Source organism: Aristolochia californica, unplaced genomic scaffold, assembly GCF_029961685.1.
Source record: "Aristolochia californica isolate CCGP_79_NKW_82.1479 unplaced genomic scaffold, dmAriCali1.0.hap1 SCAF_11, whole genome shotgun sequence".
Taxonomy (NCBI): Eukaryota; Viridiplantae; Streptophyta; class Magnoliopsida; order Piperales; family Aristolochiaceae; genus Aristolochia; species Aristolochia californica.
In genome coordinates, this window is record NW_027181782.1 from 27,377,163 (window position 1) to 27,390,417 (window position 13,255).

Here is a 13,255-nt window from a genome sequence, read left to right on the forward strand (position 1 = left end):
ACATTGAGGAGGTTTGAGATGAGCTTTCGAAATTTTTTCAGGTTTCTTTCCTTGAACTCTAGCATGACTCTCCCTTATTGTTCTCTTGCAATCTTACAGTTAATGGGAGCAAGGACCACTTGAGGGACTTAATCTCGTGCAACCAGCCCGATTCTGAAATTATATTGCCTAAGAGTGGAGCAGCATCGTAGATATCGAGAATTCTTAGCAATCAGGTAGTGATAAGAAGCAAGAAAGGTAGGGGTTTTTAAACATAAATTCATGGACATGTATGGGCTAAATTCATTCAGATAAAGTTCATGAAGAATACAACTAACCAAAGTTTTACACTTTCAGATATATAAGATACCAAAAAAAAACAAGATAAATTACTCATTTGTCTTGATTGAATTCAGAAACTCGGTCGTAACTCTTACCACACAACCTTTTACGTAACAAGTAGAAATGAAACTTGGATTCCTAAGACCTCTACCTGATACAATGTTAAATCTTCAGATTCCATTATCACAAGCTTAAGAAACCTTTGAGGAAAAAAAAGGTGAGTAGAGTTAACAAGAGAGTGAGTAGTAAGTGAGAAGAAGAAGGTTCGAAGGAGAGAAGAGGGAGTGGAGCTCGAGTGAGAGGAGAAGGGGTAAATTGATTAGGGTTTCAATCTTAAGCCTTAATCCTCCCCCTTAAGCCTTTTATATCACTTAATATTTTTAAAAATTAAATAAATACCCTAAAATAAGAGGAGTGGAAATAAAGACTGAATAATAAAATAAAAAGTATGATACTCTTCTTTTTGTCTTCGAACAATTTTCATTGTCCTTTCTTCAATGAATCATTATATGATAAACTTTTGACTTGAGAACTTCAAAACCTAATTGATCAACCATGTTTTGATCGTTATCTAATTGACCCTATCAACCTAGTCAAGTTAGATTTAAGATTGCATTGTGGGGATAACCTTCATTGTGGTTTAGGGTTTAGGGTCTAAAAGAGTGACATTCTTGTAATTTATCTTATTATTCAATCTTCATTAGTGGGAAAGGGCCTTCTCGCCCACTTGTTATGCACGCAATAAAATTATTAAGTTATTTATAGTCTAATTAATTATTTTTTTTAAATTACTTTATTTTATTTCAGTTAAAGAATTAATAGGCCACATGAGCATTTTTTTAATATTTTATCTTGAACCTTGTAAGGGTTAACTCAATTTTAGGGGTAAGAGTAATGAGAAATGGTAAGTATTGATTTAGCATAAACAAGGATTTTGAGTTCTCTTCAACGAGCTCAGGGGTGTGCGTTCTCCTCAAAGAACCTAGGGTTTTTAAGCTTCCCTTCGACTTGATTCTTCTCTTTTTTTCTTCTTCCCTACAAATCGCTGTGTTAGATCCGGGACCGTAACAACTAGTATGAAAGCTATACTGCAGTTGCGAGTTCGAATCTTAAAGGGGGCGGCCTAGAGACATGTGAAGCAAAAAAAAAGGTTGTCCGGGTCACTAGAGTGGGTCACCGTGGACGTCAGCTCATAATAGTGGAAGTATTGTTATTATTTTTGGATTAAGTACTTGGCTTTCCGCTACCTACCAGGCTGATCTTTTGAGTAGTATTGGCTAGGTGCTTAATATTTGGTATCAGAGTCGCGTAACATGGGGAATTCCAACAATGGGGAGTTAAGAGAGTTGTTAATCAAAGGGCTGAATGGGCACGCAGAGGCACAGGCAGAAAACGAGAGAAGGTTTGCTCAGATCATGTAACAGTTGGATCTAATCCCAATTCTTAACCAGAAACTCCACAAAATCCAAAGGGGAATGGCAGCAATGCGTGAAGAGGCCGCAATCGAGAAATATTTTTCCCAAACCGCAGAGAGAAAGGTCGAGGAGAAAAAGTCATGAGTGAACGTTGTCTTAGACGGGAGAAAAGGCCACGACCCAGAAACATTAAAATTTTTCGCACAGGGAAATCCTGAGCCGAAGTCTAGAGCATGCAAATCTGACATTGGGGAGCCTGGAAATCCAAAATTGGAGGGTTTTGGATCAAAGAGCTCTTCGGGACAATTAGATGAGCGACAACCCCTTGTTGTTGCTCTCGGTCTCCAACCGAGAAATTCATCTTCTCTGGAAATTTTAGAAAAGAAGATTTCGTCGATTTAGGTTCGACCTCAAATCGACCTTGTGCAAGACACCCTGAAGGTCTGTTGTTCACCGTCAAGAGGGAAAATCTCTAAGCGACGAAGCCCCGAAGTCCTGTTGTTCACCATCGTAAAAGGGTGAGGCACCTTCGGAAAAAAATCTTGTGCGCTTTGGCTTAAGGACTCTCCCTCTCAATCTCACTCTCAGTCTCGGTAGCATAGCGGAAAGCCGATTTCAACAAAAAATTGGGTAAGCTTCTGAGACTAATTTCTCCAAATTTCATCTTCTCTTTTCTCAAATCCCTCAATGTTTTACAAAATACATCTCCAATGACCTTGGGATCATTCCGTGAAGTAGAGCAATAGAACGATTCCTCCATTTTTTACGGATTTCCGGCTTGTGTGTCTGAAATACGAGATGAATTTTTTTTGGGTATTCCGGGAATGGTCAAGATAGTTCTATGGGGGATGAATTATTTTTTTGTGGCTGGGTTGAACAGTAGGACGAATTGTTCCCTTGCTGCTGCTATTACAATGCAAAAAGGGGCTCCAGTTGATAGACGGGTTGGAGTTAATCCAGAGGAGATAAGGAAAATGGAAGATGATGGGCAGTTGTATGATGAAATGCCTAGCAGAAAGGGGGAGTACTGCAATTCTATATTAAGGAGTTTGATGATTCTGGGAATGGTAGAAAAAATTCTATGGGTGATGTTTTATTTTTCTATTGATGAGAACAACAGCAATGAGTCTGTTCATTATCAATTTGGCAAAGTTGTGCTTAATTTTTTGGGTCCCATGTATGCTGCTCGGGCAATGTTCATGGAAAATTTTTAATCAGGTGGGAGTCTTGAAAATGAGAAGGTAGCCAAGGTGGGAAAACCTAGAGAGACTGCAGCAGGTTTATGGGCTTTAACTACTTGAATCACCCCTAGCCCACTGTTACAGCAATCATAAAATTGTAATGTTGCCTCATTTGGGCTTCTTTCTGTGGAAGAAGTGGCATCTCTGCCAAAATATCGTTTTCCCCTAAACCCTACGGGTGCCGAGGGTAGGGTTTAAGCAGGCGAGAGAGCGCGAAGAATCTGGAAATTTGCTGCTATGGCTTCGTCCTTCGTATCACTATCAAGACGGGTCTCTCGTTCCCTTTTCTCTCTTCCCAGACTGTCCCAGAATCACCTTTATTTCTCCACAAACTATACTCCGAGTGACAAACTGTCCGATTCAGAAGTAGACCCCGAGGATCCCAGACCTGAAGCGGATGAAAACTCCGAGTCCCACTCAAGACCTCTCAATTTTGAACGGCCTTTGGAAAATGGCTTGGAACAAGGTGTATATAAGGTGATTTTTATTTTCTGACAAAAAAAAGTTTTGTAAAGTTTTTTCCTGAAACTGTGGAAAAGTATTCAATTCAGGCGTTTGGACTGCTTACAGGATTGTGATTTTCCCTTTGTGTTTGTTGGGAGTATAGGCAATTTTGGTTGGGCAAGTTGGCCAAGGTCCAGTACAGAAGCGGCTGAAGGGCGGGCGGCTTGTCACCCTGTTTTCAGTTGGAACAGGTGGAATCCGGAATAATCGGAGGCCGCTGAATGACGAAGATCCGAAGGAATATGCCAATCGAAGCTCTGTTCAGTGGCACCGAGTTAGTGTATATCCTGAGAGATTAGGAGAACTTGCCATGAAGCATGTGAAAACTGGGTGAGCGAAAACATTTACTGAACATTAAATTTATTTTGATACTGGTCATCATGTTTTCCACTTAAAGAATATTACGGGCATTTCGAACCTGAGAGTTTTGAGAGTCATAGTTCCATCTCTCTATTGGAGTGGTGCTTCATTGCGCTTCATTGTGTCTTCACTGCAAGTATAGTAGTTTTTCTGGAAGCTACTTCCGCTCTCCACGTAATGGAGACTATTCAGACAGCTGGTACCTATTGTGCAGTGATGTGATTAGCCTCACTACAATGCATTTGCCTTTTTTTTTTTTTTTTTTCTTTTGAATGTTCACTACATTGTATTGTGCACTCGAAACATAAAAACTTTCTAACCTGTTTAGTGGTGATGCAGATCCTGCAAACCTGCTTTTTTATCACCCTTTTTCTTATCAATTACAGAATGCAATTTATTTCCAGGTATTCCTACGATCTGTTTTTTTCTGCTTATTGGATTTTCTTTTATGATACCTATGTTACAGAGGTATCTTGTACTTGGAAGGGAACTTGGAGAGCAAAGTCTTTAGTGATCCAATAACTGGTCTCGTCAGGCGTATAAGAGAAGTTGCTATACGTCGTGATGGTATGTATTCTTTTTCTTTTTGTTCACTTTCTGATCTTATTAATTCATTTTCTCTAATTTCTCTTCGATTTTGAAAATGAACTGGTCAAACCAATCAAGTAGAATGAGTCTGGTGTCCCATGTTTATAGTACTCACTTGGATAGGCCTCTGAGGTTATGAGTGAAAATTAAAAAATGCAATCTCGTATAAATGGATATATTGTGGAAACTAAGACAATATGCAGTTACTTAATGTGACTGTTGGATCTTATATTATCAAATGACCGATCCAATTCTGACCCCTGAACTAGGTTTTGATAAGCCTCACTCGGGGGTACTGTTTTGTGAAGACTGAAAAATTCCTATGAGTCTAGTTTCCATTCCAATATGTAGGCTAAGAAACCAGCAAGTCTGCACTTTCACTAGCCTTTGGACCTAAAACTTTGTTGTCAGGCTATGTAAAGTTTGACAAAATTCAATGAAATCATAGTTTGAGCATATGAGGACAATTTCATAAGAAACAATCATAAGAGAATGAGGTGATAGATGGACCTGGAGGCACCTTAAATATATGCTTTACGCCTATTTTTGAGCCTGTTACAAGAAGGAAGGTTCCCTCCCCCTCTTGTTCTTGACAAAGTGGTCTTTTTCAGCCATTTTTTTTAGTATTGATAATTAATCCATGCAAAGATCTTGAGCACGATAGACTGATTCAAAATTTTCAAAGTACTTGCTGCATGCAAACATAAATTCTTGCCCTTAAAAGGGTACAATTAGCTCATTGCTTTGCAAACTTCTTTTTGGTTTTTTTTTTTTTTGGGTAAAGTGACTTTTTCTGTTATCCAGAGGACCTTGTTGGTTTTACTTCATGAGTTATCTTTCTCAAACTTCTCAAGTAGCTTCTCGAGCATATGTTGCTTTATCCGTGCCCTTTAACACTTTCCAGGCTCTACTTCCCTTTGCTTCTGTAAGTTTGTAGCTGTATGACCTCCATCTCAAGGACATTCTTTTAATATGCAAATTCTGGGTGCCAGACACTTCTTTGCCATTGTGGGTGTCTTTAGCTTTGAAGATTGAAAGACAAGTTAGTACTTCTCTTTTTAATTGCAAAAAAGTGAGAGATTCTATTTCGGTTTCCTACTTTATCCGTCACTTTTATTTGGATTTCCTTGCTAAATTTGATTCTAAGTTTGCTAGTTCAGACATGTATTGTTGTTGCTTGTGTTTGATTCTCTGCTTTAAGATTTCTGCCCATGGCTCTCTTAAATTGGTTAGCTAAAAACCAGATAAATGCATTCTGGTTACAGAAGCTGTTTCTATTAGACGATTTTGTTTCTTAACCTTTTTACGTGCAGCTCAGTTCATAACGTGATTTGCAGGCCGTCTTGTCTTTCTGGGGAAAGAAAATAAGGATGATCAAGCTGGTCATCCTGAATTGAGAAGTGTTGGTTACTACTGATACTGAACTCGTACTATATTATTTCTGCAAGGTTTCATTCTGAAGGTCTAGAAAGCAAGTTACTAACAATTAACCATAATCTCTGAGTGGTATAATTGTTGGTTTTCTTTGGTTTCAAAATCAACAAGCTGACATGTCTGGGTGGTGTTGAAGTGAGTTTACGTGGTTGCAGTTGTCTTTGCAGCATATCTAAAGTGGCTAAGGAAGGAATATATGTACTATGACATTCTTCTAGACCATGTCATTAAATATTAGTTGCTCCTGCTCCATCTCTTTGCCTCTTTTCTTCTTGTATATTTTCTTTATGATATATGTTTGCATTTTGTAGGTGTAAACATTGTTTTTAAATTAATTTTACATTGATAGAAACACACATAGGAAGGGTGTAATCGTCTCCCTCTTTATATTATAAATTTTTAGTTTAAAATAAAAGTGGATTAAAGGCCTCTTTCACAACCAAGCAAGAAGATGGTGGCAAAATGGGTTTGATGTCCCCTAGCTCTTTCCTTGAGGGAGTGAGGATTTTTTAGGGGTTTTTTTCTAAAAAAAAATACAAAAGACTACTCCCAACTTCAAAACAAACACACCATCAAAATGGTTTTTGTAAGAGTTTATAATCTAAACTCAGGTTGTTTATCCACTTTAAAGTGTTTTCTCACCTTTGGGTTAAATCTACTATGTAAAATTACCCAAAAGGCCAAATAGATCAATTGCCAACAAAGGGCTGTAGATTTGCTTAAAGAAAAGCTCACCCAATACACAACAAAGTTTACTTGCTTTTACAATCAAGCTTACTCAATGCCTCTTAATGGTTAATAAGACAATGAAGCTCAAAATAGAAAGTATACCCCAACTCATTGCCCTCCACATGCAATAGAACTCAAACTGATAGAACTCGTGCACATAGAGTTTGTGTGTAATTTATTGTCTTTTTGGTTAGATTGAATCTCAAAATTCTCTTTTGTAATATTTTAGGCCATATCATTAGAATGATCCTATATCATTCAAATGATTTTCTTCCTATTTGGCTTCTCCCACATGGAAACAACAATTTATTGTCTTTTTGGTTAGATTGAAGGTCAAAATTCTCTTTTGTTATATTTTAGGCCATATCATTAGAATGATCCTATATCATTCAAATGATTTTCTTCTTATTTGGCTTCTTCCACATGGGAAAAACCGATAGAACTCATGCACGTAGAGTTTGTGTGTACTTTGTTGTCTTTTGGCTAGATCGAATCTAAAAAATCTCTTCTGTGATATTTTTGGCCATTTCGTTAGAATGATCCTATGATTTTCTTCATATTTGGCTTCTTCCAAATGGAAACAACCGATAGAAGTCATGCACATAGAGTTTGTGTGTAATTTGATATCTTTTTTGGTTAGATCGAAGCAAAATAATCTCGTCTATAATATTTAAGGCCATATTATTAGAATGATCCTATATCATTCAAATGGAAACAATATGATAGAACTGATGCACATAGAGTTTGTGTGTAATGTGTTGTCTTTTTGGTTAGATTGAAGCTTAAAAATCTCTTCTGTTTCGTATTTGGCTTCTTCCACATGGAAACAACCGATAGAACTCATGCACATAGAGTTTGTGTATAATTTGTTGTTCCATACACGTAAGAAGCCCCACGTGTAATTTGTCTGAACCTTGGGTGCACGTAATGGGAAGGGACCTATCATATGGCATTTGCAACGAATTGTTTCTCTCATGCCCTGACCTATGTCTATGAAACATTACCTAAAATTTCTCATTTAAAAACATCAAGTTGCCACAAGCCAAAATAGCAAATGAACCTAGCCTGGATTTTCTATTGCTCACACGGCCACATGGAGAATTCAGACTCTGCCCAACCGCCTGGCACAAGACTGTCGCCACTAAAGAACTCTATTGCTTTTGTCTGCTTCTCTCGAAACCCTACTACTGTACAAACAAGGACACATGCATGCACACGAAGATATCTGATTAGCAAATTGACTGCTCAACAAAATCCAAACGCGCCCACTATTTGCATTCTTCCCACTTGCTTCATCAGCACATGGTTTTTCTCCTCTTACCCTCTCTATATAATTAAGTGATCACTACTGCCTTTTCAGCGTTCTGGAACAGTTGGACAGTGTTCTTCGCTTCACTCTCTCAAGCATGATCGATGTTAAGAGGCTAGTAGAGATGGGGAAAAGATGTCGGACAAGAATCGCCTCTGCGGAAGATGAAATGGGTTTGAGATCTCGTCGCGAAAGAGCGACTCAGAAGGGTCGTTTTGTGGTTTACGCCATTGATGGAAGAAGATTCGCGGTGCCCTTAGCGTATCTCAACAGCGCAGTCTTCAGAGAGCTCTTTAGGGTGTCTGAGAGCGAATTTGGCTTGCCGGGGAGTGGGCCTATCACTTTGCCATGCAGCGGAATCTTCCTGGAGTATGTTTTGTCAGTCATTGGAAGACGGGTGTATCAAAGTTTAGAGAAGGCTTTGCTTCTCTCCGTTTCTACTGGGAGCTGCACCGCAGCTTTCTTCCATGATCAGGCGCAAAACCAGCAGCAGCTTTTACTTCTTCTCCACGGATTCTGAATAGGCCTTTCTCCAGATTTGTAGGAATCTTGTAAATTGTCATCCAAGTTTTGGCATCCAATATATTTGGAAAGAAAACTGATTTATTGCATCCAGTGAAACTCAATCGTTAGTTTTTCTTTTACTTGAAGCAATTGCACAGTGAAGGGTAAAACAGTGACTAATCGAAATGGCTTCAACGATGGAGATGACACTTGACTACTTAGTAGAGTTTCAACATTGGTGCAACAGTCCATTATCCATCCCATCTCGTCCAAGACTGGGACAAGATAACATGAGTTCTTTGTTTTGCAAGCTTATGCATGTAGGTTGTTTTATGGGAATTTTATTATACTATCATTTTATTATGCATGTAGGATGACATGTTATCACACCACGACATTGAATGCCTGGTCACAATCCATGTTTGATGCCACATCATCATGACACATTATCACCACCATGTAAGTCTTCTCTCGACCATCTTATTTTTCTTGAGTTCTCTCCCTCTCAACGCTTGTTCTCTCTCGACGCTCCCCTCGCCCTCTCATAGTGCGTGATGCCGTCGCTTGGTAGTTGCTCCCTTGTTGCCGCCACTCGATAATATCTTAAAAAATATTAAATAATATCTTAAAATGATAATGTAAGGAATTAATTACAGTAAAAAATATTTTTAAAATAATTAATAATCAAAATTTATATTTTTATTATATTAAAGTCAAGGTAATGAATTGAAATGTGTAAGTTTTTTTTTTTAAAACAAAAATTAATGTTTTTAAACTATTTTTAATTAAAAAATAACTTAAATCAATCATGAAAAGAAAATGGAAGAAAAAAGTTAAGATGATGTGGAGGGCTTATGTGGCATTCAATGACATAATGTGATGATATGCCATCCTATAAGGAGGATGACATGGCTTTCCGATGACGTGGTGAGTGATATGTTGTTAGACTCTCTGAGTGCTGATGTGGCACCACGTAAGTGGTCAAAGCTTACGTGTCACCTTTGACTATACACATATGCAGTTGATCGGTGAAAGTTCGGTATTTGTGATATTAAGTTGAAAAATTGATTATTTGTGTTATTATTTTAAAAAATTGGGTAGTACAGTAAAATTCCCTTGTGTTAATCGAGGTTTTTTCTTCTGTTGAATTTGGCTTAGATGGCCTCAATACCATATAACTTAAGATAAATCTGTACTAATTTGTCTCCTCAAGGGGTTGGAACTCACATTGTTAGTGTAGAAATTTGGAATCTAGGAGGTGCCCAGATCCAATGAACAATTCTCTTTGAAGTGGCACTTACTTGTGTAATTGGGAATACATAACATCAATATGATACTCATAGTAAAGAATTTTTTTATGACAACTTAGGAAGACCGAATTTTTTTTTTTTTTTTTTTTTTTGTAAAAAAAAAGTGGATAAACATTCCTTGCCCTACAATTGGTATAACAAAGAAGGAGATACAATTTTCGGACTCAGAAAAAAAGGGTGAAGGGGTAATGCTCTCTCTTGGAAGTAGAGAAAAGATATGGAGGGGAAAAATGTCTACATAGTTTGGTACTTTTGAATTTATTAGGACTGTTATTGTGGTAGTGAAGCTAATCCACTAGTTGGTTCATCGGAACTGGTTGGCTGAAAGTGTCAACCGTGACACACAGCCATGCACCATTGGCATGATCACTTCATGCAGATATGGGTCATCAGGACCATGCAAAATTGCTTCGTCCACCTTATTCATCAATCAACCTCTTTAATTTAGATCAGTCAAAGGCTGCAAATCTTCCTCTCCAAGCCCATACAAAATCTGCTCCAGGAATCAAGCCTTGCCCAACCAATAGGACGTCTAGTCAAAGACAAATACCTCAAGCTCAAAGATAAAACTAAATCAATTAAAAGAATTTGGGAATCTCTAAGGCTATGTTTGGAACAAAGAAAGTGAAGAGAAAATAAAAGGAAGAGAAAAGAAAGAGAAAGAGAAGAAAAGAAAAGAAAAGAAAAGAGGTTTCTTTTCTCTTGTTTGGATGCCCATGAAAAATGAGAGAAAAAATGGAAGATAATTATAGTTTCTCTTGTTTGGATACACGTGAAAAAAAATTAGAAATATTTTAAAATTTTGATGGTTAAGATTTTCTCTCAAGTTTTTATTTCTTTTATTTTCTTTCAAAATTCCATTATTTTGTGAGATAAAATTTATTAATTGAGAAAGAAAGTGATTTTCTCTCTTATTTTCTTTTCTCTTAATGATGATCTGCTACCAAACAATAGAAAATCACTCTCCCATTTTCTTTTATTTTATTTTATGTGGGTTCCAAACATGCCGTAAAGGAGAAAGAGGAAAAAATTTAAATCTTGCCAAAATATGTAATATCCAATTTTTGACTTTCTTACTTAAAAAATTAAAACATCGAAGAACAATGAGTATATATATCAAGCTGTATGTAAGAAACCGATCAAGGAAATGCCTCATGTTACTTTACTAAAAGAAATTATTTTTAAGTAACTATGGAAAAGGAAGAAGTGAATTTAAAAAAAAAATCATTTTGATCATTTCTTTCTTTTCTACAACCATGAATGAGGAGTTTTTTAGATTTTGTACCTAATTTGTTAAAAGGTGGGCCCAAACTCACCATGCCCACATGAGGTGGCATGATGTGTCATCACATGATGTGGAATCCTCATCACATCAGGTGGAAGATTTGGAAATCTTCCTTGATTAATGTAATTGATTGATCTTCCTTTGATTGATGTAATTTAGCTAATCATGATTGATGTAATTAGGGATCCTAATTGATTGAGGAGTTTCCCTAAACGTGTAATGAAAATAATATAAATAGGGGTCTTGGTTGAGGTCTTCAATCAAGCTCTCCTCTTCTCAAATTTGTGGAAGAATCTCTCTTTTAGCCTAAAGTATTTCTTCTCCTTTTTCTCTTCTCTCTTCTCTACCCGAGTTCTCTCTCTCTTTGCTCTTTTCTTCTCTTCTTTCTCCCCTCTCTTCTCCCTCTCTTATCTTGCTCGAGTTTTCAAGCATGGAGTCATAGATTCAACATGGTATTAGAGAATTGAATTTAGGATCCCAACATCAAAAGGATGCTCAAAGAAGTTTTGATCAAAGCTACTCATAGAAGGCTCTTTGTGAAGCAAGATTGAAACTTGTTGAGATTAGTTTATTTTTCTCTTGGTTTTATTACCTCTAGAAGATGGTCCAAAGATGATTTTCTTACTCACTTCATGATATAAAATTATTGAGACTTATGCATCTTGGATTGGAAGAAGTTTACCAAGGCTATTTTTGTCAGTTTGTAAGTTCTTGGCTGAAAATTGGTTTATGTTGAGATTTTTTGCATGAGGAGTTATTATTTCATGGGAACAAGATTTTATGATGAAGAACAATGTTCTTGAGCCTATTATGAGTAGCTTTTTATCCATTGGATTTCAAAAATCTTATTACTTAGCTTCTATGCTAAGCTTCTCCATCATCCGAGTTGTTTGAAGAGTTGAAACTTTACTCGGTTTTGTTACATTTTTTGGAGAACTTCTTTTGAGATCTCAGTCCTCATATGATAATTACAGAGAAATTGCCAAGGTTCATCAGTTTTGAATTTAAAAATAAAAAGAAATGGAAGGCCAGACCTTGTTTGATTCAAAGCAATCTTCATGAGAAATCAAGTATAGAAGATTTTGTTGCCAGTAGACACCAAACTATTTGAAGAAAGATTGCTATTTTTTTTAAATCTCTCATTCAATCATTATCTTCTTGATTAAGCCTAATTTGTTTAATTCTCAATCAATCATATCATGCCTAACTCATGAGGGATTGAATCTAGACTGGTTTATGCCAAGCTGGAGTCAAATATATTTTTGGAATGATCTTGGGAAGATCTAACTCGGAATGCCACCTTACCTTACTTCATTTCATGCTTGTTGATTTATTTTTTCTATTCTACAAAAGGAAGACTAGAGAATTGATTATAGAAATTTTTGGCCAGAAATTTTACTTGCCTAAGAGGGTTCCCTCTTTGCCTAAAAGGTTTGATAAGCTTGGGTTCTCCTCCCATATACTCAAGCTAGTCTCGGCTTCACTTGATTCTACAAGCCACTTATTCAAGCTACTTCACATTTGAGTACACTATTACCCTTAAATTGCCTCTTATGGCTGAAGAATACATAGGTAGCAAGAATGATATTCTCAAGATTACTATCATACCCTTACGAGGGATATAAAATTACTTAAGTTGGTTCAAATGGTTCTACGGTTTCATATTACAAAGGACCTACTTGGTTGCCTAACCAAACTTATGTTAAGTTGTGGAGCCTAATCAATACCCTATTCTGAGTTGGTATGCAGATCGACCTTCAGAATAAGGTCGCTGTGGGGGTTGGAAGGGGGGCGAAGCCCCCGCCAGAACCACTAAATATATTGACCACTATTTCATTAAGGGTAGTTTGGGGATTTTGAACTTGTAATCCGGTTGCCCTAATTTTCTCTTTATATTTTGGGGCACTGCTATTAGGGTTTTATCATCCGAGGAGCATCTGTTGCGGCCAAGAGAGGTTAGAGAAAAATAACACATGTAAGTGTGTGTGATCTCTCTTGTAAACTATTTCATCTTCATAGTGGATTACTATAGCAGCAGAATAGTTTATAAGAGAGATCACACACACTTACAAGTGTTGTTTTTCTCTAACCTCTCTTGGCTACAAATGATGCTCCTCAGATGATAAAACCCTACTATCGGTGCCCCCAAATATAAAGAAAAAGATTAAGGCAACTGGATTACAAGTGTGAAATCCCCAAACTACCCTTAATGAAATAGTAGTTAATATATTGTGGATCTGGTGGGGTCTTCAGCC

General features: G+C 37.0%; 2 protein-coding genes across 4 annotated transcripts; both read left to right on the forward strand.

Annotated features, from left to right (window-relative positions):
• Positions 1-3,115: 3,115 nt before the first annotated feature.
• LOC137944363 (single-stranded DNA-binding protein, mitochondrial) lies at positions 3,116-6,215 on the forward strand. 3 transcript variants are annotated; one of them, XR_011110811.1, is made up of 6 exons: positions 3,116-3,454; positions 3,585-3,811; positions 4,181-4,245; positions 4,328-4,408; positions 5,334-5,471; positions 5,767-5,841. XR_011110811.1 is itself a non-coding variant. In XM_068790024.1 (5 exons), exons 1-5 carry the CDS (start codon positions 3,215-3,217, stop codon positions 5,844-5,846), a joined length of 693 nt encoding a protein of 230 aa, XP_068646125.1. In that variant the 5' UTR covers positions 3,116-3,214; the 3' UTR covers positions 5,847-6,215. The 3 variants fall into 3 exon arrangements, 2 of the variants coding, with proteins under 2 accessions (XP_068646125.1, XP_068646126.1); XM_068790024.1 differs by lacking the exon at positions 5,334-5,471 and having other exon boundaries at positions 5,767-6,215; XM_068790025.1 differs by lacking the exons at positions 4,181-4,245; positions 5,334-5,471 and having other exon boundaries at positions 4,308-4,408; positions 5,767-6,215.
• A 1,810-nt stretch (positions 6,216-8,025) lies between these two features.
• On the forward strand, positions 8,026-8,421 carry LOC137943705 (auxin-responsive protein SAUR66-like). Its single transcript, XM_068789144.1, has one exon. The coding sequence runs from the start codon at positions 8,026-8,028 to the stop codon at positions 8,419-8,421; it is 396 nt and encodes a 131-aa protein (XP_068645245.1).
• Positions 8,422-13,255: the final 4,834 nt, after the last annotated feature.